This window comes from Sinocyclocheilus rhinocerous, unplaced genomic scaffold (assembly GCF_001515625.1).
Source record: "Sinocyclocheilus rhinocerous isolate Xijiao unplaced genomic scaffold, SAMN03320098_v1.1 scaffold1874, whole genome shotgun sequence".
Taxonomy (NCBI): Eukaryota; Metazoa; Chordata; class Actinopteri; order Cypriniformes; family Cyprinidae; genus Sinocyclocheilus; species Sinocyclocheilus rhinocerous.
Genome location: NW_015626862.1, coordinates 337236 through 364373, shown reverse-complemented (window position 1 = coordinate 364373; position 27138 = coordinate 337236). Strand labels below are relative to the sequence as shown.

The following is a 27138-nucleotide window of genomic DNA, read 5'->3' as shown; positions in this document are numbered from 1 at the left end:
TACAAAAACACTTCCGAGTAGCATGGTGGCAGATTGTCTGTTAGATTTGAGCCTGTCGGAATTGGGGATGTGATAAAAAAGGGAAAAGGAAATTAAAACCTTTTAAATGCACCTCACATTCTTGATTGCTCCATCTGCAAAGCATCTGCCTTGAATTGCATTTTATCAGGAGAGTATTCGTGGAGCTCAAAATGAAAATTTCAGAGAAGAAGACGCCTGTCTGATGCAGCACATGAAACCTAAGCAGAAATATACATGCTGAGAACATGCATTATAGCATCACAGATGCTAGTAAAACACCTTCATAAAAGCCTCGCAACACCCTACAGCTATCAGATCACGCAAACCCATTTACCCCGCCGCTTGATCCCACAAGGAATACAAGGCTAAAACTGTCTTTTTTTACACATTTGAATGCCTCAGTAGAAGTGCATGAAATTACACTTCAAATTGGCATGCGTTTTCCGTCCCTACAGGGAAGGATGCATTCCCTGTCTTGGTACATTAATCAACTGGAAATTGAGACAACGGGTGAACACACTACGGCTGTCACAGAGCCAAATATAATGTAGAACTTCCACCGCCTCAAACAAACCAGAGGGTCTCCGGTATCACTCAGTTCATTAACATTTTATACAGAGAATACAACAGAACAGCCCTCTGGAGTGAGACTGTCTTTTTACACCGGCTGCAAGCCAAAATGGTAAGAAAGGGTCACACTTCACACTTTTCTGAATCTGCAACACAGGGGGTTCTGCTTCCAAGCGTGTTTCCAGAGCCAAAACAAAACCGCAACAAATGGCCCCTCAAAGTTCCTATAGCAGGACTGCCAACATCCTTCAAACTAACAGTGTGTTAAAGGGATAGTTCACCCAAAAATGAAAATTCTGTCATTATTTACCTACACTCATGTCGTTCCAAAACTGTAAGAATTTCTTTCTTCTGTGAAACATAAAATTAGATTTCAACAATTGAAGTCAATGGTCACCAACATTCTTTAAAATAACTTCTTTTTTGTTCCACGGAAGAAGAATAAAGTCTAACCTGTGCAGATTCTGGAAATGAGATGATGATTACATAATCTTACATTTAAATCAGCAGCGCCTCAGCGTAATTCTTTGATATGCGCTAGAAAATCCGGTCCCCGGGGATGTTTAGTATATTCTTGTTAGATTTATCCTACAATATTCAGGCATTTTTATTTCAAAGGAGAGAAATAACTTACAGAATTACATAGAAGCTAATAGGCCTGAAAAATACATAGTTTGAAGTAAAAATTACAAATTGAAGTGGCCTGTTTACCTGGGAATTACTTCTGTTATACACACATGCCTCTAATTTGCATTTATATTCATGTTTCACAGCATTTTCTAAATGAAATGCTACACTTTTATATGGAATACATTTCATTGCATTTAACTCAGAAAAAGGCAACAGTAATGAGTCTCATTATGTCTCAAATTGTCATTTTAGAGTTCTCTCTGAATTGTGCTCAAGATATGTCACAGAGAGCCACAAAAACAGATTGATTAGCTACATGAACAAGGTCACCTGACTGATGTCTGAATCCTTTTATTGCGTGCTGGTGCTGTCTATCAACATGATTAGTGCTTTCTTTTACTGCTGAAACAATACTTACTTTAATAGTTGGAGTAAGAGTGATAATCATACAATATGCATTTTTTTAAACAGTGAATGTTCTAGATAATGAGAATACATATTTTAGATCTGCACACTGAGGAGATGTGGCATGGATGTGGCTTCTCACAGGCTTAAAGAGAGAGTTCAAATATTCAGAAGATCTATGGTGTATCCCCTCTTAATCTATCCAGATCTGTCCTGTAATGCTGTCTGTGTCACGCGGATGTCAGATTTGAGCAATGGCTAGTGCGAGGGCATCTTCGTAAGACATCCAAAACAGAATTGTTCCATTTAAACTATCACCAGAGCAGCTACTAACAAATATATCAATCAGTCGGTATGACCATTCACACAATAATACAGTCTACAGTGTAAATATCTTTTTCAAAGTATTATTACTGGATATAACAATCACTATAATTATAACATAAAATAATATACTAGAGTGCAAATATGCTCTAAATTATAATTATTATTTCTCAACATTTCAATACATATATCTGACCTTTACATTTATATTAGTAAATGTTTAGTTACTGTTACTCTTTACAATTCAAACGTTTGAGGTCAGATTTTTGTAATGTTTTTGAAAGACATCTTTTATGCTCGCTAAGGCTGAATTTATTTGATCAAAAATACATGTAAAAACTATAATAATGTAAAATAAGGTTACAATCTAAAATAACTCTTTTCTGTTTTTATGAAATTAATTCCTGCGAGTTTTCAGCAGCCATTACTCCAGTCTTCAGTGTCACATGATCCTTCAGAAATCCTTATCCTAATATTCTCAAGAAACATTTCTTATCATTATCAAAGTTGCAAACAGTTGTTCAGCTTAACATGAACTTGAAAGAAAAGCATTTACTTGAAATGCAAATATTTTATAACAATATGTCTTTACTGTCACGTTTGATCAATTAAATGCATCCCTGCTGAATAAAAGAATTAATTTCTTTCTCAAATAAATAAATACAAATTCTTACTGACCCATACATTTTGAATAGTAGTGCATATTTATATTTGGTGTATTTTTCATAATCAAATAAATGTCCTATACAAAACCCTATGAGGCAAAAATCCATTTTCTATTCCTATAATAATATTTACATGTGTAAAAACAAGAACATGATTGAAGATCAGTCCTTTTGGAGAGACGATATAAAACAACACTGATTAAACAGCAGCTCGATTTCCAACCAGCTGAACATGGGAGTCATGCTCGATTACTATTAAATCAATAGATCTGAGCCGCTGGTGGCCTGTCTTTGCTGTAAGGTAATTATATTTTAATTCAAGTCACATTTTACACTCCAGCTTGATCCTATTAAAGAGTGAGCTGGGAATGGCCTTTGCTCGCTAAACTACTAATCTACTTCTACGCCTGCCACCTGATGTTTCGCGTAAAGACTGACTTGTAATAAAACTCTGGGCCTTCAACACCACACAACGACAAAGAGTAACACCAAACAGTGTTTCTATTACTTTACACACATGACAAGCTGAAATTAATTTCATCATAATAACTCTATAATGAGAGTACTGTACATCAAAAAAGGAGAATGATGAGTAATCACTATTAAATAAACTGGCTGTTAATCATGTAATTTGTGTATTTTGCATTTATTGGTGGAAAATGAGCTGATTGGGTTTATGGGTTTTTAAAATATTGCATTAAATTCAGATGTTTGATTGCTGTGAGATCCTAAACAGTTCTGCAGTATCTCTATTGAGTACCTCATACAGTCCTTGGGGAAGGAAAGACTTGAAAATGCATTTCACACATCAATCTAAATTAATGCAAGACCTTCTTCGTACTTTGACCCATTTACCACGAAACTCTTCTTTAACCTGGCCTGCCTCGCGGTTATCTGCAGATGTTAATATTTGATGTCTGTGTGGTCAGAAGGACCAAGGTGAACCTCAGAACTGCTGAGGCTGACAAGTGTTATAAAAGATGCGGTTAATGTTTCATCCCTGCGTTTTTGCATGATCATTTTTGAAGGGGTCTGCATGGAAATTGTAAAGCAAATGATGAATCCTTTCTGAGACGTCTCCTTTTCCATTTAAAAAAAAATAAATAATACCCAGCTCATTTCAACAAAATGTTGCAGTTCACCGTCTCCTAATTATAGTCTTTCTCTCAGTATTAACTCCAATTACAGCACAACACCTCCTCTTCTAATGTCCCTTGCTGTGTCACTTTCAACCTGATCAACACGTTTTTCAAACCAATTTACACCCACCATCCAACCATTTTATATTTAGTAAATGAGGACATTTCAGCATATTTATTTGTTTATTTACTTATCGGTTACACGGCCTCTCCAAATAATGATTTTACAAAAATGTCCTCTAAAACTGGTATTTATGCAGCAAATGCACAGCAATATGAGCTAATGGACCGTGTCGGTGGGTAGGATCATGCTGCCGGACAGATGGCTAGACAGCGTTGATCAGCTGCCTTATGAAAAATAACAAAAAGTTTGGATTTGTGGGACTGGACCACTGTTTATGGCAAATTCATAAGTTCACATTAGCCAACAATATCACATGGAACACGAGTTAATCCATAGGTATGTGAGGGGGTTAGAAAAATTAATGGGAACACCTACTATTACAGGGGTTAATTTAATTTGTGCAGTGAAAAAACGAACAGGTTGTATATCAGTGTAGTATAAGTTGTGTTCAGCAGTGTTTTAGTACAAGCGCTCAGTGAAATGGTTGGCTTGTCAGACTTCCAAAAAGGCCAAATCATGCAAGTCCATTTCAGCAGGAGCGTCTGTAACCTTAACAGCCCAATTTGTTGGTGATTTAAGAACAACAGTCTTTGTGATTATGATCACATTCAGAAAGTATGGCAAGACTTCAGTGAAGGCGGTGGCGAAAACTGAAAGTGAATGATAGGGACAATCAAACACTAAGAAGGACTGTGTCCAAACAACAGAATTATCGCAGCAAAGGGACAGCAAGCCTTAATTTTTTATCCTGATGAATACCCTGTTTCCATGAAAACTGACCACAAGAGAACTTCACAAAGCCAACATCCATGAAAGAGCTGCAGCTGCTAAAACTTTTTTATCACAGACACCAATGCTAAAATGAGAAAAATATGGTGTCATGATCATAAAACCTGGACAGTTGGAGCACCAAGATGAACTTGAACTTGCTTGAATATTATCGAACCACTTTGAGCAGATTTGGAGAGAAAAGTGAGAAACAAGATTCCTTCCTCCAACTGGCTGATGTTTTTATAGACATTAATAAATATTATAATATAAATACATATTGCCATTTCTCAGGTGTTCACATTATTTTGTACAACCCTTGTAGCTATTGGTTCACATCAAAATGTAAAGAATGGACACTTAGCACTGATTTCATAACCCTGGGTTATGAAGACCTGCTCCAGAGACGTTCTAGATCGCTACAGTGAGACGTTTAGAATCAAACAACCAATCATAAACTGCCTCAGTACTTACTTCATTAAATATGAATGCACTTTGTACAACTGCAAAAACTTTCTAGCACTTAGACTTAAATTCATTAATAATTTGAGTAATAAAAACATGAGTATTTTTGCTGTATGTTTCAGAACAATTCTGGAGTTACTAGAGCGAATCTACATGGCGACATTTCCACAGATTATTTAAGTTATTAAACAGGTCACGTAATGTCTTTGGCCAATCAAGGCTATTTCTCATATAAATATGTAAATAAGTAACCCCAGGGTTTACAAATGTACACTGTTAAATCTTGAAACTTGACTACTCATGGTTAATTACTGACCCAAGAAAATATGAACAGTGTGACAAGACACAAACCAGACATGACAACCCAGGATCCTGTAGGTTTAAGAATAAACTTGTGAAAAGGCCCCGTGTATATTGACTAGAGTAAATCCACAACACAAGAGTGACCTCTAGTGGTTACAACATATGTTCACACAATACATAATTGAAATGTATCCCTCTAATAGTTATATTTTGTCTATATATGATAAAATAATATTAAATTTGACATATACTGTATGAATCAAAATTAAATGCATAAATATATTTTTGAAAAAGACAAACGTGCGTGACTAAAACCACTATGTAACGCTTCGTACAAAAGTCTGTAAGTAACAAGAGCACGAACCGCCACCATCCACAGACAAAGAGAGACGTGCGCCGACAATCTGAGCATTTCAATGGGACAACGACAACAAACATTTAATATCTGGATCTAAAGTTCCGCGGTGTATTTATCGCGGATTCTCATGTAAGAAACATTCAAACTGCATCATAGTTTCATCGGTAAAATGCACCGGTAAGTTAAGTGAAACGCGATCTGGTCATACATTCAGCGGGAGCGGGCGGGTGCGGGTTTAAGAAAACAGTCCCGCGCAGGGCTCTAATCTCAACTGCTAACGCAGCCGTTTAAGACTATAGTCTTTAAGACTTTATAGTCTAAGACTGTCGATCAAGACTATAAAACGGCAATTACTTGCTCAGCGTGATCATTAATATGCTCAAAACATTTACAGCGACTAACAAATTCGCTTGTGCAGGACCCCTATAGTATGTTGTCACATCATGCTTTCCGTCACGCCTAGACCGACGAGTCTGATTCTTTTCCTCGAATAGATTCTTTCGATCAGTTCATTTCACTGATTATTGCAAACAATTCAGAGATGACATTAATGAAATACAACTTTGCATACATTACACATAATATATCATAATTTCAGTACTTCTTTTACGTCATGTAGTGGTCTTTGACATAGCGACAAACATATTCCATCCTTTAAAACGTTCCAATGCATCCATATGCTGCTGTGTATTACAGATTTTAGGTGACTTAGTTCAGTTTGTTGCAGCCATGATTCAGTTCTTAAATAAACGAATCATTAAAACATAATTTGCATTCATATAAAAAAAATGAATTTTAATACTCTTTTATAAATACTAAAAATATGTATATAACACTGTCTTACAATCAAAAAAGAAACATTTTCCGGTGCGTTTAATTTCTGCTATTCGTTATCAAAGTAACTCACTTTTCGCGCCGTTGTTCCGGTGCATTTAGTTTCTCTGTTTCCCCCTCACAGCGCATGCGCAACTTCGCAGTGTTGCCAAGTCCGCGGTTTTCCCGCGGTAGTTTTTAGTAGCAATTGGGCGGGGGGTTTTTTTGTATCCTGGCAACCCTGAAACTTCAGTACTGAAATCATGACGTCATGATTTCGCCCCGGCTAAGCAAGTCAGCTTATGGTGGTTTTGCTGTCTTTCTGCAAGCAATGTTAATTTCACCATGTTAATTAGATCATTTGTAATTAAATACGTATTAATGTACGTCACGGCCTGTTCAATCGCAACATAGAGTCAGATTTCCCTGCTAATTCTAACTTTTGCCTGTTTTATGAAGTGTAACACCATACATTACAATTAGACAGTACATTTTTTTTAAATGTCATAATTATGTCTAGCCACTTTTATCTGCAGAATAGTGTCTTTACACTAAAAACACAGGGGGAACATATCTTAAAAGATACCCTAAGATACCCTTTTTTTTTTTTTTTACAAAACTACACAATTTCAAGACGTTCTGGTCTTTTTAATGTTATCAGTGAGTGCACAAGTTTAAACAATGTGAAATCACAATCAAAAATAAATTAATCACTTTTTTCAAATACAATAGTACAATAGAAAAGCAATTTTTAAACCATACAAACTAAAATATACAATCTTAGAAACACAGAAAAAGTCAATACAAGTGCAATTTTGAAAACCAAGCAAAAACTATTTACAAAATTTTCATAATATACTGACTCAGATAATACACAAGGGGCAATAATATTCTTTATTCACTGGTGATAGCACCCGTCACATCCATCACAGGCAATCTGAAAGATCATACAATATGTTAAATAAAGGCTTCAGTTGTTTAACAGAAACACACACACACTAACAACAACAATAACAATAAAATGGAAATGGGCGTCCGAACAAAAGAATGCCCCTGACGAAGGAATTTAACTGTCTAATCGTAGCCTAAACGTTACACTTAATAAAATAGGCCAAAGTTAGAATTAGCAGGGGAATCTGACTCTATAGCGATTGAACAGGACGTTACGTACATACATGTATTTAATTACAAATTAGCTATCTAATGAACATGGTGAAATTAACCTTGTGCTTGCGAAAAGACAGCAAAACCACTAAAACTCGCTTCGCCGGGGCGAAATCATGACGTCACGATTTTCGTACTGAAGCTGCGCATGCGCTGTGAGGGGGAAACAGGGAAACTGAATTCACCGGAACACCATCACTCCAATGCTTATCGTTGCACAATTTGCACTCCAAACAAGCGTCGACTCACCCGTTGGTTCTCGGCTCATAGTGATACATAGAAAAGATTCGACTCGAAAGAACGATTCATTCACGAATTGGAATCGGGCACGTCTAGTGACGTCATATTCAAACGCCTCACATCTGTGTCTGTTTTGCTAGCATGTAACAGTAACAGCTAACATTAGACGTGTTTTCACAATAGTTTTGAGTTTCACTCAGCTGAGATGGTGCTAGAAAGTGTCGCGTAATGATAAGAGGACGCTACATGCGTCGACACCATGGTCGACACACGAATGGTAACAATGTCAGACCAGGAGTTTCTCCAAAGTAAGTTCATATTTGAATTGTGAGATTTGCTTGTGCTGCTGACTGTATTAAAATCAAAACAACATGATAATATTATCTGTTTTAATATTTTTTATTTTTCTACAACACATTTAAGGAGGATTTTAATAGACAAAATTACATTTAATTGTACTTACATTTTATTGTACTTAATTTATTGAAACATTCTGTTGTATTTAATCATTTATATTTATTTTTTACATGTAATAATATAACTATAGTAACCACTGATAAAAGCATGAATTACTCATCATTTCCGTGCTTAGTTTCTATTTAAATAATGGTACTATATGGGGGGAAAATAGTTGCATATATACATTTATAAACCCTAACTGCCATTTAAACATTAAAAAGTCTTAATAGATATTTCCAATGATTGTACAGTATTTCAGTTCACTATAGTTGGTGTTTACTGAATCCTTGTAAATATTTCAAAGATTTTGCTCTGTGGTGTAATGACTGAGATTTATCTTTCCTCTTGCAGTCATCCCATGTTTAGCCGTTACCTGAACACAGTGGGCTTTCCGCCAGCTCAGACCGTTTACTACCACTGGAGACACTGTTATCAGCCTGGTCATGTATGGTGGACACAACCATCACACCTGCAGCATCGCTGGTCCTCCTTCAGCACTTTCAGACATCCCTCCAGTAGGCCCCCGCGACCTCTGGATCCATACAACTGGAGGCAAACTGAAATACTGCCACACACTCAACCCGGACGAGACCTTAAACTTTCTGCAGGTCTGATGGACCGCTCTAATAGCGAGCCACCAAAGAAAAGAAAGAGGAGCTCAGACAGGATGCAGGCAGGGGAAAAATCTCAGTGCTCACCCGAATGTTCACCTCCAAAAGGCAGCAGGAATCCAAAAGGAAGTCCTGAATGGCTACACAATGTAACCTGCACACCAGTTCCTCCAGGAAAATTTCCATCAAGCCCAAACCAGTCTCCATCCACACCAGGTGAATGATTTAAACTCTAATTTTTGATTTATATTGATGTATTGTTATTGTTGCTAATGTAGTTGTCCATAAAAAGCCAAATATTTTACCTCCACAGAGTTGAAGAGACATTGGGAGGATCTTTCTCACCTCTGTAATGCTGCACCATCTGTGAATGGAGGGAGACAAAAATGGCCATTTGACTTTTCTGTGATGTCCTACAATATCCTCTCACAAGATCTGCTCTGTGATAACACGTACCTCTACAGACATTGTCATCCTCCAATTCTGGATTGGCACCATAGGTATCCAAACATCATCAAAGAGCTGGAACAGCACAGTGCTGATGTAAGTGAATGAACCATTTGTGAATGCATTGCAGAACAACATTCATTTTATGTTTATGTTCTTTATCTGTTATGTTCAGTGGACAGGAATGGATGATTTCCTTAAATATCTGCAATATCATTTGCTCTATAGATAATGTGCCTGCAGGAGGTGCAAGAGGACCACTATAAGCAACAAATCAAACCCTCACTAGAATCTTTAGGTACTTTAAATCCTTGATGTCTCTTTAGGTGTCTTAAGTTTTGTCAGGACTTTAGATGTTATATTTTATTCAGAATATATATACACTACTGTACAAAAGTTTTTTTTTTATTTGATCAAAAATACAGTAAAACTGTAATACTGTGAAATATTATTACAATTTAAAATAACTATTTCTATTTTAAAATGTAATTTATGCCAGTGATGGTGAAGCTGAATTTTCAGCCGTCATTACTCCAGTCTTCAGTATCACATGATCCTTCAGATATCTGATTTGAATGATGCTCAAGAAATATTTCTTATTATTATCAATGTTAAACAGTTGTGCTGCCTAATATTTTTGTGGAAACCGTGATGTATTTTTTCAGGATTATTTGATGAATAGAAGGTTCAAAAGAACAGCGTGTATTTGAAATAGTTTAAAAGAGTTTCACTGAACTGTCACTTAATCAATTTAATGCTTCCTTGCTGAATAAAAGAATTGATTAATTAAAAAAAGAAATATGACATTATTGTAATGGAATTTTTTTTATTAGATTGCAAAATAAAATGCAATATAAAAGCATTTTCACAAGTGGACTTTTGAAACATACTGTATTTATGAAACAATAAATAGTGATGAATACAGCACTTAATTTTTAATGCGGTGATCTTTTGCCCTTACAACAGGGTACCATTGTGAATACAAACGGAGAACGGGACTGAAGCCTGATGGATGTGCTGTGGTCTTCAAACGTGAGCGCTTCTCTTTAGTCTCCTGTCACCCTATAGAGTATTTCCAGTGTGGCATCCCTCTATTGGACCGTGATAATGTGGGCCTGATTGTGCTGCTGCGACCCATTGACCCTCATTGCTCCCTCACCAACATCTGTGTGGCCAACACACATTTACTGTACAACCCTAGACGTGGGGACATTAAACTGGCCCAGCTGGCTATGCTGCTGGCAGAGATAAGCCGGGTGGCCCAGTTACCTGACAGCAACGTTTGTCCTGTTCTGCTCTGTGGAGATTTTAACTCTGTTCCTTGGTCACCCCTGTATCGCTTTATTAGGGACAGCAGACTGGAATATGATGGCTTACCTATTGGGAAGGTCGAGAATTTTGCAACATTTCCTCACTCTAATTTTTTTTCGTACAGTTTTGGCCTCTTTTAAATTGTCTGACTTGTTGATTTTGCAGGTGTCAGGACAGGAGGAGAACCCAAGGGGGCAGCGCATTCTAAGTGTGCCAATTTGGCCCAGATGTCTGGGCATCTCTCAGCAGTGCCTGTATGAAAGCCAAACAACAGGTCACTTTTCAGCCCTTATTACATACAGTGGGTATAGAAAAGAATCACCCCCTTTTAAAATAATCACATTTTGTTGCTTTGCAGCCTAAAATGAAGACGGACACTGTTTTTGTTTTATCCAGTTTTTTATCCAAGTGAAAGATAATAGCACCAACATGTCACAAAAAAAAAAGAAAAAAAAAAAACAATCACTGAGTTGGAAAAAGGATCACCCCCTCCTAAAAATGACTCGTGAACTCAATCAGGTGTAGCTAATCACCTTTATTTTGATTAGCTCAGCATGAAAAGAGCTTTCCTGGAGCATTTCAGTCCTTGGTAGTGCAACTGAAGCAAACAATCAATTATGGGTCACCCATCAAAGGATCTCCGGGATAAAGTTGTGGACAGGCACAAGTCAGGAGATGGACACAAAAAATTCAAAGGCTTTATCAATGCCTAGAAGCACAGTGAATTGTCAGGATAGAAGGACAAATGGATGGGGCAAAATACTGTCAAATTCTTGAGGAAAAGATGCGTCCAGAAAGTTGTCAATGGGAAGAAGGTTTACCTTCCAACATGACAATGACCCAAAGCACACAGCAAAACTGAGCACACAGTGGTTGAAGGAGAAAAAGGTGTATGTCCTTGCATGGCCTAGTCAGAGACCAGACTTAAACCCCATTGAAAATCTGTGGAATGACTCAAACACTGCAGTCTACAAACGGTCACCATCAAATTTCACTGAACTTGAGCAGTTCTGCAAAGAAGAGTGGGCAAATATTGCGAAGTCTAGATGTGCAAAGTTAGTAGAGACAAATCCCAACGGACTAAAGGCTGTAATTAAAGCAAAAGGAGGTTCAACAAAATACTGACACAAGGGGGTGATCCTTTTTCCAACTCAGTAATTCTATTTTTTTTTCTTCTTTTTTTTTTTGCTTCTGACATGTTGGTGTTATATCTTTCACTTGTAAGTTGCACGTAAATACAGCTGATCCAAACTGGATAAAAGAGCCAGGAGGAAACTGGTCAGAGAGGCGACCAAGAGGTCAACAGCAACTCTGAAGCAGTTGCAGGAATTTATGACAAAGAGTGGTCATTGTGTGCATGTGACAACAATATCACAAATTTTCCTCAAATGTGGCTTGTATGGGAGGGTTGCAAGTTTGAATAAAACAAAAACGGTGTCCGTCTTCATTTCAGGCTGCAAAGCAACAAAATGTGTTTATTTTAAAAGGGGGGTGATTCTTTTCTATACCCACTGTATAATGTAAACAGACACTAATTGGATAATAATTGCCAAGAACATTTAGAAACTTATCAGATAAATAATTTAACATTATGTTCTACAGTGTGTTGAAATGTTATTTCTAATGATCATTATATGTACTGTTCAAACGTTTGGGGTCTGAATTTTTTTTTAATGTTTTTGAAAGTCTCTTATTCTTACCAAGGCTGCATTTATTTGATCAAAAATACAGTCAAATCGTAATATTGTGAAATATTATTACTATTTAAAATAACTGTTTTCTATTTTAAAGTGTAATTTATTTCTGTGATGGTAAAGCTGAATTTTTAGCATCATTACTCTTCAGTCTTCAGTGTCACTTGATCCTTCAGAAATCATTCTCATATGATGATTTGGTGCTCAAGAAACATTTATTATTATCAATGTAAACAGTTGTGCTGCTCAGTATTTTGATTCAAGTGAATGTAACATTATGTAATTTTATAAGTGTCTTTATGCTCACTTTTGATCAATTTAATGCATCCCTGCTGAATTAAAAAAAATAAATTAAAAAAAATCTTAGTGGCCCAAACTTTTGACCAGTTGTGTACGTTAGCCATTATGGGAACTTTTTTTTGCTCCTCTGCTATTAACAGTTACAGCAACTTAGAAATGTATGAATGTCATTAGATTAGATTTAAAATATCAAACCAAGTGGCATCTGAAAATAAAGGATGCAAGTCATTTTCTCAGTCATTTTATGAAATTTCATCTTATAATGCAGTATACAGTAATATAAATTTCAACAGGGACAGTCCCAGTTTTAATGTAATTCTGGAACAACTTTGAAAATTGTATGCAACTACTAACATTTAGTTTGAAATCTTTCCACAGATTCTGATTTGAGGGATTTGAAGCGGGCAGAACTGGATGGGTAAACATAAATCCATATCTCTATAGTGCCTTGCTTGATTCAGTCATGCCAGTCGCATTGATAAAAGTATTAAGTAAAGTTTCTGTAGATCTTTTGTGTTCCTTGTGTTTACATTATTTAAAAATCCACATCGATTTATTCATATGTTGGTCTATGTGGGCGCCATTATTTCGATGACGTCAAATGGTTGCACTCTGTGAGCTACTGGCGCTACCTGTTGCTATTTTTTACCGCAACACAACTCGGAATACACATCTAGGAAAATAAAATACTGATTTGATGTCACATTGTGCCACTTTTGGTTGTAATTTTCAGTTGAAGGGCAACAAGAGATGTGATGTAAGTCTTCACTGCTTTCCTAGCGATAAGAAGAGGAGAAAGGAATGGGAAGATGCCTGTGGACGAATAAACTTCCTAAAGACCCGCGTCTTTGTTCTCTCCACTTTAGCCCTGATGCCTTTGAGGCTTTTAGTAGACCACAGCTCAGTAGCTGACAAACGGCAGAGACAAGAAATGCTAGATGCCATCCTGGCAGGATGTAAATATGCCGACCCTTGTCATGATGCTGCAGCCACTGAAGGAGTTTCTCAGCGTGGATTTCACTCGATATCCGGGGCGTTTAGACTCCTTGTGGGAAAAAATCGATGGTGCAGCATTTGGTTTAAGCCTACGCTTATTTCCATCGCCACCTGTAAGCTCTATCAGTAGCTGTGGTCATCATATCAGTATTTTATGTTCCGTGTTGTGTATTCGGAGTTGTGTTGTGGTAAAAATAGCAACAGGTAGCACCAGTAGCTCACAGATTGCAACCATTTGACGTCATCGAAAAAATGGTGCCCCAATAGTTCAAAATATATATAAAACAATGTGGATTTTTAAAAATAACTTAAATCTTTCATGGGTTTTCTACTACATATTTAAGTAAGAGACATCATTTACGTTATATTGAGCCATAAATGTCTTAAAACCCCGGGTTTCCTTTAAATTCTAACAGTGATTATTCTTCTCTCATGCGATCTGTTTGTAGTTTTACCAAGTCCAGCATTGAGCACTGTTTGAAGCTGACCTCTGCATACTCCCATTACCTGAAAGAGAGCGGTCAACCTGAGATCACCACATGCCACTCACGGACAGCCATCACCGTCGATTACATCTTCTACTCCGCAGCTCTGGGGGATGTGATGGCTCAAGCAGGTTCGACCATTACATTACTATTCTCTTTTAAATTCATTGGAAATAGTTGTTGTGTAATGTAGCATTTCATTTCAAATAAAAAATTCCGATTATTTATTTCTGCAGCTATTGTGGTTGCTGTCACCACATAAACATGTATTTGCGTAAAAGGAACAGTTCCCTAAAAATGAACATTTGCTGAAAGTGTACTTCGCCCGCAAGCCATCCAAGATGTATATGAGTTTGTTTCTTCATCAGAAATTTAGCATTACTTCATTTGTTCAGCAATGGATCCTCTGCCGTGAATGGGTGCCGTTGGAATGAGAGTCCAAACAGCTGATAAAAACATCACAAGTAATCCACATGACTCCAGTCCATCAATTAATGTCTTGTGAAGTGAAAAGCTGCTTGTTTATAATAAACAAATCCATCATTAACCTCATTCTGACAGCATCCTTTCACTGCAGAGAATGCATGAGCAAGTGACATAATCGTACATTTCTCCAGATCTGTTCCCATGAAAAAATAAACTCATCTACATCTTGGATGGCCTGAGGGTGAGTACATTTTTAGCAAACTTAAATTTTTGGGTAAACTATTTCTTTAAATATCCTCAAAGTAGAAGCTGATGCCACTAGACTATCAATGTACATGTTGCATCACTGCTCCTGTAATCATGTGACTTGTGATTATGCAGTTTGCTGCAGTGCAGTACATTCAACAGCAAAATTTCTGCTGCTGCTGGTTACCATGGCACTATTTTTTCATTCGTTTACCCAGAATGCAGTGTGCCACCAGAGAAGGGTCTGCAGCTCCTGGGCAGGTTATCCCTGGTGGGGGAAGATGAACTGCAGAAGGTTAACGGTCTTCCCAACCAGCACAACTCCTCTGACCACCTGCCGCTTTTGACACGTTTCCGTCTGCACCCTCAAGCTGAACAAAAGCATTTGCAAGTATCATAAAACCTTTAATATGTTTGTAGCCAGAGATGGAACATTTTTCTAACAAACTCACAAAAAAAAAAAAAAAGTTCTCATGTTTGTTTCACACCAGCAAAAAATGACATGACTCACAGATTCTCTTGAGACAGTCTATAACAAACTTGAAGCAGAAGTGGAATAACTTGTCTAAGTTATTGATAACTGATTTACCCAGTGCATTATGGGATGGTGACATGCACACTGTAATCAATAAATTAGGGATGTTTTATTATGAAAAATGGCAGCTTTGACAATAAGCATGTCATTTGAAGATGTAAAAATTTTTTTTCCCCGGCTTTACAAGTTAACTATTTCGGACTTGCATCATTTTATAGATTATAAGAAGGTGAAAAATAATAAATGATTTTATCTTCAAGCAGTTATTTGTGTAGTATTTTATTGTGTTGCTCTTTATTTAGCAAAAAATGTACACTGGGGTCATTAAAGCAAAGGACAACATGCTGAATACAGCGAAATTCTGAAATTCATGTCTTTTCAAATTGTTGTGCTGATAATATATTTTATAATTAAATTAATTGACAAGTAAAATAGGAGCATTTTACTAATGGTAATAATTAGCAGTGGTATTTTAGTATCATATTCAACATCTTTTTAACATTTTAAAGTAGTTTTTATTTTAGCTCTGTTTTCATTTTGATTTTAAAGCTTTAGTAATTTTGTTGTTTTGTCATTTTTATTGATCTTTTTATTTCAGTTTTAGTTATTGTACTACATCAAGTTCAACTAAGTAAAATGTGAAATTTTGACAACTAGTTGAAATAAATTTAATTGATTTATTCATTCATTCAGTTTCAAGCCTGTTCCCACATCTAATTCTTATGACTTTGCAACTGAAATGTACATTACAGTTTGAATATATTCTGAAAGTGAAGGGAAAACTTGCTGACAGCGGCAGTTACTTTCTGAGGTCGTTTCGTAAGGATTTGATAAAGAATTCAGCGGTATTTCTGGATTATTAAAATCCAGATGATAAAACGCTGAAATTCTAGGGTGTTCTTTGACCGACCTGGGATATTTTCTCTAGGCGCGAGACAATAGTGGATGTTCTAGGAGGCCTTTTATCTTGGGAGTAGAGATGAAAAATGAAGGATTTTTGGTAAATCCTCCGGGGCTCTATTCATGTGTGACGCTGTCTTTGTAAACAGATTAATGCGGGCATATTCCCTCCGTACAGACAGAGACTTCACTCAGGCTGCGTTCTGTAACTGTGGCTGTGAGATTTAGGGCAACGCTGATGTTACATCACCTGGTTTAATCTCAGAGCTTCTCTTTTGCAAGAGCAGATCCTTGGCCCACAGAGAGGAGTGCGTTTGTTGACTATTAAAACCTTACAAAACCAGTCTTCACTGCTAAGGTAGGGGTAATGTACAGTCAGCCGGTCAGTATCGCAACATAAACGAGTTTATTAAATGGAAAATAAATAAGTGAACATAAATTTCCGCTATGAAAAGTATTAAAACTTATACTCTTAAGTCTGAAATCAGTTTCGAGATCAAATCAAGCGATAATTGAGACTCAAAATGGCATCGGTTGCGTTACACCGGATTGTCCAGATCAGAATCAAGTATTCAAGAGAACCACGAAAATAAGCACCGTGAACGGCCCAATCACAGACTTACAGAAAAACAATAGTTTTTATTAAAACATGCTACAGAGAAATTAACAAATTACATTAATGTTTCATCATGGGGGAACTGAGGTGACCCAAAAACAAATTTATAACAGAAAAGAGGACAGATGGTGCAAGCTGAGGTAAGGCTTACGAAAAATGTGTATAAAACAGTTGAGGGTTAAATGAATCCTTATTTAGGCGAATACATTTATAATACGAAAAATATGAACAGAAAACAGGACAAGTTGAGGTCTTCATAAAGAGAAAGTCACATCATTAACACTCTTACTGAGAAAAACATTTCCTTTAAAATTGATTATTTATCATTCATCAAAATTGATTGTATTTTCAGGCAAGCCCGCATTTAAGACACATGGAAACCAAAATTCCATCTACAATCTCATGACTATTAATTTCACTTATGAATTGTTTTTTGGTAATGCATACCATTAAACGTATCTTGTAACTGAGATAAACTCACTTTCTAATCATTGTGCTACAGAAACGTAAATTTGATGTGCTCTTTAATCATTAAAAAAGTCAGTGCTAAAATAATTGAATTTTATAATAATGGGTAAAATGTCTCATCTTAGCACCTTTGAGGGGAGATCACTGCATTTCCTTAAAACCAGAAAGCCATTTACAAACTAAAACATTTTTGTCTGCCATAAAGTTTCACTCACAATTTCACACATCTGATTAGTTAAACAAACAAGAAGTTATAAATGATAGAAATCAGTAACAATGAGGTGTTCTTCAGCAGCAGGCCGCTTCTCTCCCAGAAAGGGTCTGAGCAATTCAACATGGTACATTAGATATGTCATTGAAACTCATGACCTTTCATCTTCATGTGACTGGGATGAAACCTTCCGCCCTATGGATGATTTGGACGTATTCAATGGTCTGGCACTTGTGTGGTTCAGTAGCTTTTGATAGAAAGCTGGTACCAATTACAAGGCAGAATGAGCTAGCTATAATGTGGTAGTTTAGTCAATAGCACCCGATAAACATCGTTCAAAGAGGAACCGCTCATACAACCCATGAAGAATTGGTAACAATGTCACTGCTACAATTTTAAAGACAGGTCTGCTGTCAAGAAGGACGGATTGGCAGACCTTCTCCATGTGCATAGCTTAATCTCATGAGGTGAGAAAATTCAAAGTGATATGCTGTTGATAAAGAGGGATTGATAAAGGGGACAGGGACATAGTGATGGAAAAAATATGAGAAATATTAGATGGGAGTAAAATGCACATTTCAATGATTTTGCGTTCCCCAGCAAAACTTTTGCATTCTCAAGAAACTCTCTTGTAAGTTTTGCTGAGAAACTGAGCAGTTGATCGCTTTTGTAAAAGTATTGCTCTCCCCCCAAGAAACTTTTATATTCTAAAAATTATATTTCAATGTCACAAAAGTATCACATTCCCTCAATAAACTTTGTGTTCGCTGGAAAAAGCATTGAAAAATAGTTTTCTCTCCCACTTAATATTTAAAAATGTATATTTCTGCTTTTGCATTACCTCGCAAAACTTTTGTTTCGGAGGAAAATGCAAGTTTTTTTCCCCCCCCATCACCATGTCCTTTTAGGACAGAGATGCTCAAAAAACATAAAACCACAAAATACTGTACAGGTTTAACAACCGGTAAAAAAAAATTAAAAAAAATAAATCTCTACAACAGCAACTATGACATTTTTATGATAAAATAAAAACAGTACAAAGCCTTCAATGTAAGGTGACGTCAAACCTTAGTCAATAAATCATGTCCATTCCTTCCATATCACAGGAGTGTTTGGGACTGTATGCAGGTAACAAAAAAAAAAAAAGTAGTAAAGTGGATTGAATACAGTTCTTGTGGGCAGAATGAGTAGCTCTCTGAAGCTTAGGTCCCTTGTGTCCTTGCGCCTCTGGCAAAAAAAAGCTTACGTCCTCTCTCTTCCAGGCCAGTCAGCCTCCAAAACTACCAGCAGCACAGCACGAGGCACTGAGGTTTACATCTCTCTGCCAAGCACAATCCATTCACACTCCAGCTCTCACTGCTTGTGGACATTCTGTCCTAAAATAGAGCCTTTTCCCCACATTTCCATATTTGCTTGAATATTTCAGTCAGTTCACAACTTTTTTTTGTCTTCTAAAATGCTTGACAATTACTAGGGTAAAAACATTTTTAAAGCAAAGTTAATATCCTTTGCTCTTAAACGTTCCACTATTAAAAAAAATGTTATGGCTGGAAAAGGAACATCATATTCTGTTAAAAACATTTTTTTTAAATCGCTTTTAACTTTTGCTTTTGACTTTAAGAAGGGCACCAAATGCTCTCTCTAACATGAAAGTACAACTATAAATATGTTCAATATCCTGTACAGTTCACAATGTGCATTAAATCGTGTTTAAAAACATCTTCAGTGGATCTGACTGAGGGGGGACGTGTGGAGGATAAAGCTGGTGCATTTAGTGTCTTAGATGCGGATCTGGTAGCCATCACTGAGGGTGCTGAGCTCTGCTGGCTTTCTGTCCAGTGCTGCTGGCCTGCAAAGAAACATGTTTAGGTTAGCTTCATTTTAGAGTTTATTGTTGCACAAATATGCTGAACCTTTTGGTTCATGGATGAAATGTTTTAGAGCAGAATTAACCACATTAGTAAGAAGGCCAAAAAATTTTTTGCATTAATATACAGTACATATGATTTTAATAAATTATATAATTGGGTAAAAAATGTAATAAATAAAAAAATGCTAAATAAACAACATATTGATATACATAACCATTCAAAAGTTTGGGCTCTATGATTTTTTTTTATTGTTTTTGAAAGTAGTCTCACCAAGGCTGGATTTATTTGATCAAAAATACAGTAAAAACAGTAATATTGTAAAATAGTATTATAATTTAAAATAGCTGTTTCTATTTTGATATATATTTTAAATGTAATTTATTTTTGTGATGCAATGTGGAATTTTTGTCTAGTATTCAGTCACACGATCCTTCAGAAATCATTCTAATATGCTGAGAAACATGTCTTATTGTTATCAATGTTTAAAACAGTTGAGCTGCTTAATATTTTAGTGGGAACCTTTTTTCCAGCATTCTTTGATAAAAAAAACAAAACAAACTGCATTTATTTGAAATAGAAATTAATAGCTTTTGACCAATTTAATGCATCCTTGCTGTATAAAAGTTTTTTTTTTAAAGGTCTCACTGAGCCCAAAACTTTTGAGCAGTAGTGTAAAAAAAAAAAATAATAAAATAAATATTAAGGACACAATCTTACATTAAAGTTCAGTTGTTAAGCAAATTCAACCTTCCCGCTAGAAAATATAGTCCCTGACAAATAAACCTACCTAGTTTATTGAGCAAATTACATTTTAGACACAATATGGCCAGCTAATTTCTTTTACTTTTGCTCTCTTTTTAACACAGTCAAGTGGATTGATACAAACACTAAAAATGTCAAGTGCTGTTAGATAAACACAGTCCGTGGACAAGAACTAACTGTTGTTTTAGTCTATCACTAATTTGAATCTCACACCTTTTTTTATCCCACAGGTTTATTTGCCGAGATAAATCGCATTCATGTTCAACCACCACTTTCAGTCCAGCTGAGAACACAGAGCTGCTGAAGAACAAAGTGCTCCATCACAGACCTCCAGCACATCCGTAACTGTCGTTGCCTTCAAAGGTCCATCACATTTTCCCTTCCACTATTCGCTTTTATGCTACTACTCTTGTAAACAAATCAATAGGCCTCCATGTTCTTTTGACTGATGTGGGCTATTTGAAGCATGTGCTTCAACGCCAGGCGATCAATCGCACAGCAGTGCCAAGGCAGGTCCTCTCCAGCTCTGCCTTTTACAATTCCTTCCTTCATAAAAGACTAAGAATGAAAGTTTCTCAGGCAAACATTAGTGTTACCAAATAAATGTAAATAGATTTGTCATTGCAGGAAACCACAACCACAATAGCAGCCTTATGATTAGTCAAAACACTTTTATATCTCAACCTAAGACACATAACTGATAAAATATGTAAGTTATACAATAAGTCTCTTATGTTCACCAAGGTTTCACTGATTAAAAATACAGTAAAAACAGTAATAGTGTGTCTTTTGTTTTTTTATTATCAGTCTTGGTTTGGCCAATATTAGAAACAAATACTAAGAATTATTTTTCCCAATGCACTTTTTTGACAGCTGAAGAACAACCTTTAGGAAGAATAACGCAAACTCCGAACTCTGGAGAGAATCACATGCATATTTTCATTTTATCTTCTGGGTGTTTCTGGTCTTTAATAATGGACAGAAAATTGTGGTGAAAAAAACAGCAGGGAATGGGACTGCAGAGCTTGAAGTTAGAATTTTCATCTATTTTGTAAATGTGAGGTATAGATCTTATTCAAACTTTTTTGATCTTGTAATTTTTTATTAAAACATAATTGGATCTTTTTCTCTGATGACGTATGCAGGACTTTTCCAATCGTTCAGTCCACTTATATTCCCCTTATTCTTACAACTGACTGCAAGCTCACATTCAGATCTGCGTCCATCCAATAAACTAACATTGCAAAGAACCAAGTTCCAACCTTACATTTTTTTACTTTTTCAATAATCTGCTTCACTCAGATAAATGTCAATACGGAAGAAATTTGCCGCTACACTGTAAAAAAGATTTTTCAAAGTTGTAAATAAAACATCACAGGAGTACATTTAACAAGAAAATGCTATTTCAGTCTTTCTACTTTAAAAAGTAATGTTTAATTCAATGTTTTACTTGCCATTTTCTGTAACTAACGGTCAAATTAAATATCAAATTCTGAGTGAAAAATCTGACACCAAATTTTAAGTACTTCCATTTTATTGCAACCTTAAAGAAACGGTTCACACAAAGTAAATTCTGTCATTATTTCTGTCAATATTTACTCTCATGTCACTGCAAAGCCATATTATTATGGCTTTGTTATAATTGTTAGTTCCTCCATAAACACAGAATTACACAAAAATATGATTTTTGTACACAAAAAAAGCTCTTGCCATACAACAACAATTTTACACAAGAACCTTTTGGGCAATTGTGGTTTGTTCCTCACACAAACGTATATGGTTTAAACTTATATGGTTTCAGTAGACTATTTCAGTAAGTTCTCTTGACTCCTTTTAAAGGAACTCCACTACTTTTGAAAATAGGCTCATTTTCCAAGTCCCCTAGAGTTAAACAGTTGAGTTTTACCAATTTCGAATCCATTCAGCCGATCTTTGAGTCTGGCGGTAGCACTTTTAGCTGTAGCTTAGCATAGATCATTGAATCTGATTAGACCGTTAGCATCTCGGTCATTTAATATGCTTATTGGAAGTTACCGATCTGGGGACTATTTTCAGGCACTGTGTAATATCATTGCGCCTGCTGCACCCATGGTACGGCAGCAAAGTTCCTTGATTATTACGCCGGAATGAGAGTATAGTTCCTAGTCATATCGGCCTAGAAAATCGCAACTTTTCATTTTCCGTCGGTCTTAGTACACGATGTAACTAGAGAAGAGTCAAGTTTTAAATAGGAAAAATATAGAAACTCTTTGGTCATTTTTGAGCAAGATGCTAACGGTCTAATCAGATTCAATGATCTATGCTAAGCTGCAGCTAAAAGTGCTACCGCCAGACCCGGAGATCGGCTGAATGGATTCGAAAACGGTCAAACTCAACTGTTTAACTCTAGGGGAGTTGGAAAATGAGCCTATTTTCAAAAATAGTGGAGTGTTCCTTTAAGATAATTTTGTTTCTTTTGTTTGCTTGTTTTTGTCCTTTTGGGAGTTTATGACAGTTGTGGTCATTAGTTACCTGATAAGAGCTACAGTTACCAGTGTTGGGAAAAGTTACTTTTAAAAGTAATGCATTACGTTACTTTTGCATTACTTTTTGTCACGTGAGCTGAGCTTGCATATTTATTTTTAAAAACAAAAAGCCCAAAAGTGATATTTATTTCAACACAGGGACAGGAGAGCTGTCAGTGAATAAATGAGAAAACAAAGTAACTTGTGTTACTTACTTGAAAAAGTAACTCAGATATTTTCTTGGAAATTTAAAAGTAATGTGTTACTTGAAAAAAGTAATCTGAAAACGTAACTCGTGTTACTTGTAATGCGTTACCCCAACACTGGAAGTTAAATCTTAAAGAATTACATTAAGACTCTTCAACAAAGCCTCATTTTGTATCCTATAAAACACAATACACAGCATACATGTTTGAAACAACATGAGGCTGAGTAAATAATGACAGAATATTCATTTTCGGATGAACTGTCCCTTTAAGAGATTTATTTGTATAAGAGGTGTAGTATTTGTATAAGATGTTTCCTTTTGAGAGCTTCAGGGACTGTCACATGCTGCATGTCTGCAGGGGATTTTATGACAGTGGCAAAACCTCATAATCATCAGCTATAGAACTGTGGGGGAGTTGGAGAGCAGATTCAGCGTGACTTCATTTCGTAACTTTATAATTCTTTCCACTGTAAGTGAATGAACAAACTCATCTGCCAAGAGATGCATTTGCTGTGCAGTTCTTCAGGGTAACTGAAGGTGATGCTGACGTTAAATGTGTGGTGTGTTTCAGCTGCTGCTCAGTAATTAACATCTCAGACCATGTGACAGGAAGGTGCTATGGAACACAGCAAAAATAGCTCCGATTGGGAAGCAGGAGGTCCACAGATATGAAGTCTAAACTTTAGTATCATTTCATGCCTTGTGCGGTTCATCCTATCATCTTAGAGGTACATTAGTTTGACTAAATAATTACAGCATTGTGAGACACAACAATCGAGTTCTTTTTTAGACGTGTCAAAAGAAGCACTACAATACAACATGTAATTAAACGAAACTCAACGGCTCAAGCTTGAACACACATAGGGGACGTTGCTGTGGTATTTTTTAATTGCTTAACAAACATACTCTAGATGAGCGTCTTTGATGGTTGTGATGGGGCTTGCTGTATTTTTCAGCATCTTACTTCGTTTCAAGACATCAAGGACTTAAGCACTTAAGTAAAATGTGTTTTTTTTTCAATTTCAGTAAAATTATAAAACCTGAAAAGGTAAGTTTATACCAAACACAGCAAAAACACACTAATCTTCAAGTGAATAATTTTTTTTTTATAATCTGTTTTATCTGTTCATTTACATGAACCGTCTGAATGAATCGATTCACTTGAATTAACTGGCATTTCGAACACTACATAAGACCATTGAGGACTGTTTAGGATGAACTAGTTATATACAGTATATATATATATATATATATATAAGAATAAGGATATCCCGAAATCATTTGGTTTATGAAATTAGATGGAAACACACAGAGCTTGATAAGATATATCATTGTTGTAGATTTTGTCTTTTGTTTGCAGTATACAAATGAAGAGCAGTCCCAACAGTATAGTAGTGTATAATTAAACAATATCACACTAGCAGGAGTGTTGTTGCACTGAAATGGGATGCAGGCTGTGGTTACTAGCATCACAAAGACTGAAAGCTGGTCTTAAACAGCATATGAGTGGAGTTACAAAGATTTTCTGCTCAAAACGCTCTATAATTATGGCTCCAGCTACAGACAATTACTAGTCAGAATGTGAGATCCTAATAAAACTCAAACAAGTTCTGATAAACCTGTGTTTATATTGCTTTCATACATTTTGGTACCCTTTTTAACATATTTAGTTACTAAAAATGTAAAGGGGTGAAACTAGTAATGAAATATATTTATATAAACAAATGATATCTAAGATAAAATATAAATATATTATATGTTTATAAAATAAATAATAATACAAATTAGGTTCAGGTTCCTTTATTTTATACCTGTAGGTAAATTAGGTTTCAGTGAGCAAGTCCAGACTGTTTCTCATACATACCATAGACAATACAATAAACAACACTATAAAAACAACACCAAACACTAAAACATCATAATAAACCCATTACTTCATCTTATTACTGTAACTGTTCATATGATTAATCACTACTGGGACAAAGCTGTTCTTATACCCTTTCGTATAAGATTCATTAATTACATTAATATAAAAATATCATGAATTTTGAATTAAGATTTTCAAGATGTTTATTAAGACGTTTTTAAGGGTTATTCCATTCGACAAAACGTTTTTAAAATATGAATAATATGGATTACATATAAGGATTATATGTATGTTTTATAATATGTATGTATATAATATATGTATTTTTAAAGTAAAAATGAACTAGTTATATACAGTATATATATATATATATATATAAGAATAGACCACTTAGGACAAACCGATTCACTACAACGAATCAGAATTCACTATCAACTTCAGAAGTCACTTTCAAATTAAGCAGCTTTCTGTCAACGCGCAACCAACTTAAGCCCGTGGCAAATTCTGTATGGAGAAATCTTTTGCTCCAACGTGAAATTCACAATCATATGTATTTCGCCAGCTAAAATTCACAGAGCATTGGCAAACACACAAGCAAACGAAAGCACAGCAGCTTTAACATGATCCCACACATCCTCTGGTGCTTCAGAGGATTTAGTTACATCATCAGACGCTGAGCTCTGAAATGCTAAAACATAAACAGGACCTTCTGATTATCACTGTATGTTTATGCGGAAGGATTATTCATTGATTCATTTCAGCGTGACATGTCAATGAAGTCCGCATCCACCACAGCTGTTGCATTGGACTCGCATCCTATTAGAGCGAACGCCAACCCAGTGTACTGCCCGAGGGCAGCTTGTACTGACAGCAGAGGAGTGTCACATCAGCTGCAAGTGTTTAAAACGCCACTTTGCTTAAATAATTACCCCTAACTCCCTGCTCTAGGTCTTTTTTCCCACAGCTTAGGGATCCCTATGTATATATGTCTTTCTAAAACGACCACTTCTTTCAGAGAGGAAGCTTTGCTATCTACCACTATGTCACTTTTTATGACTCTTCTTAGTAGATACAGTGCACTGCCTATATTTCCCAGGGGCGGCACTAAAAAGAAAGGAACCTTATTTCCTCAACACCACAGACAAAAGCAGCCCGAAGTCTCACTTGTAAAGTGATCAGTAGTGCTAAAAGGGGCTATCTGCTCCACTCGGCACAATAAAAGAGCTCCTCCGCCAGTATTTGCGCTGCGCTGCTATAGAAACTTTGAATCCATAAGTCAAGCACCTGGACGAGAGGAACAGGGTTGTGCTTTAGTAACACGAGAAGCGGCCAACCATGTGCTGCTAGAAGAGATTAATCAACGGATCGCCTGCACCTGCTTCACAGTGTCACCATCACAGCTCTAATGAGAATACACTGGGTTAAAGCCACTGCATGGACACGAAACATGAGCAGACAATGTGTGTCTTCTTCAGTGTTCAGTAACCTCAGTGACCACCGCTCAACATCTGGGCATGACAGTGTGAGCATTTCACTTGCATTTGCAACTAAAAATAGATAGGAACAGTGTGCAAATTAAAAAAATTTACCTCAGTTTTATAAATCTTTAGCTCATAAAAAGGCTAAGTATTAATAACAAATGTCTTAATTCTATTGGCGATGGAAAAAAAACAGGAATTGTAAAACAGCCTAAAGTTTTTATTAATCTTCAAAAGTCTATGATTTAATTGAATGAATATTAAAATAGAATAGAATTCAAAATAAAAATCTTTTGTGACAATACAAGTCTTTACTATCACTTTTTTTTAAAAATCAATTTAACATATCCTTGCTGAATAAAAGTATTAATTTCTTCTTACAGTTTTAATTTACTTTTGACCAAATAAATGTCTGAAGAATCACGTGACACTAAAAACTGGAGTAATGATGCTGAAAATTGAAAAATGAAATACATTACAAAGTATATTAAAACAGAAAACTGTTATATAATAAAATATTCCACAATATTACTGTTTTTACTGTTTTTTTTTATCAAATAAATACAGCCTTGGTGAGCATATATATATATATATATATATATATATATATATATATACACACACAGAGTTCTGGCATGAAACTCTCAGGGGTTAAAGCAAAAAAAAATCCTGAGTCTGAACTTTTTTTCGGGGGCGGGGCAGCACATGCAAAGCATGCAATGACTGTGGCAACTTTAACATTTGAAAGGATACT

At 35.9% G+C, this 27138-nt stretch overlaps 2 protein-coding genes across 3 annotated transcripts in view; one reads left to right on the top strand and one right to left on the bottom strand.

The window, feature by feature from the left end:
- Positions 1-5855: 5855 nt before the first annotated feature.
- LOC107716546 (protein angel homolog 2) lies at positions 5856-15756 on the top strand. Of its 2 annotated transcripts, XM_016523023.1 has the most exons (10): positions 8003-8297; positions 8800-9275; positions 9373-9602; positions 9735-9804; positions 10473-10894; positions 10983-11091; positions 13190-13229; positions 14257-14423; positions 15183-15412; positions 15447-15755. In XM_016523023.1, exons 1-9 carry the CDS (start codon positions 8218-8220, stop codon positions 15362-15364), a joined length of 1776 nt encoding a protein of 591 aa, XP_016378509.1. In that variant the 5' UTR covers positions 8003-8217; the 3' UTR covers positions 15365-15412; positions 15447-15755. The 2 variants fall into 2 exon arrangements, with proteins under 2 accessions (XP_016378515.1, XP_016378509.1); XM_016523029.1 differs by lacking the exon at positions 8003-8297 and adding an exon at positions 5856-5949 and having other exon boundaries at positions 15183-15756.
- A 1083-nt stretch (positions 15757-16839) lies between these two features.
- Positions 16840-27138, bottom strand: part of LOC107716557 (vasohibin-2) — a 30762-nt gene continuing 20463 nt past the window's right edge. Inside the window, exon 8 of the mRNA XM_016523042.1 lies at positions 16840-19543. Coding sequence (XP_016378528.1) covers positions 19474-19543 — 70 coding nt within the window. The 3' untranslated portion in view covers positions 16840-19473. The remainder of the gene's footprint in view (positions 19544-27138) is intronic.

Coding starts and splice junctions, on each gene's coding strand:
- LOC107716546 (XM_016523023.1), top strand. CDS start 8,218: ATGATAAGAGGACGCTACATGCGTCGACACCATGGTCGACACACGAAT. Junction 13,230..14,256: donor AAGCGGGCAGAACTGGATGG/GTAAACATAAAT, acceptor ATCTGTTTGTAG/TTTTACCAAGTCCAGCATTG. Junction 14,424..15,182: donor GGATGTGATGGCTCAAGCAG/GTTCGACCATTA, acceptor TCGTTTACCCAG/AATGCAGTGTGCCACCAGAG.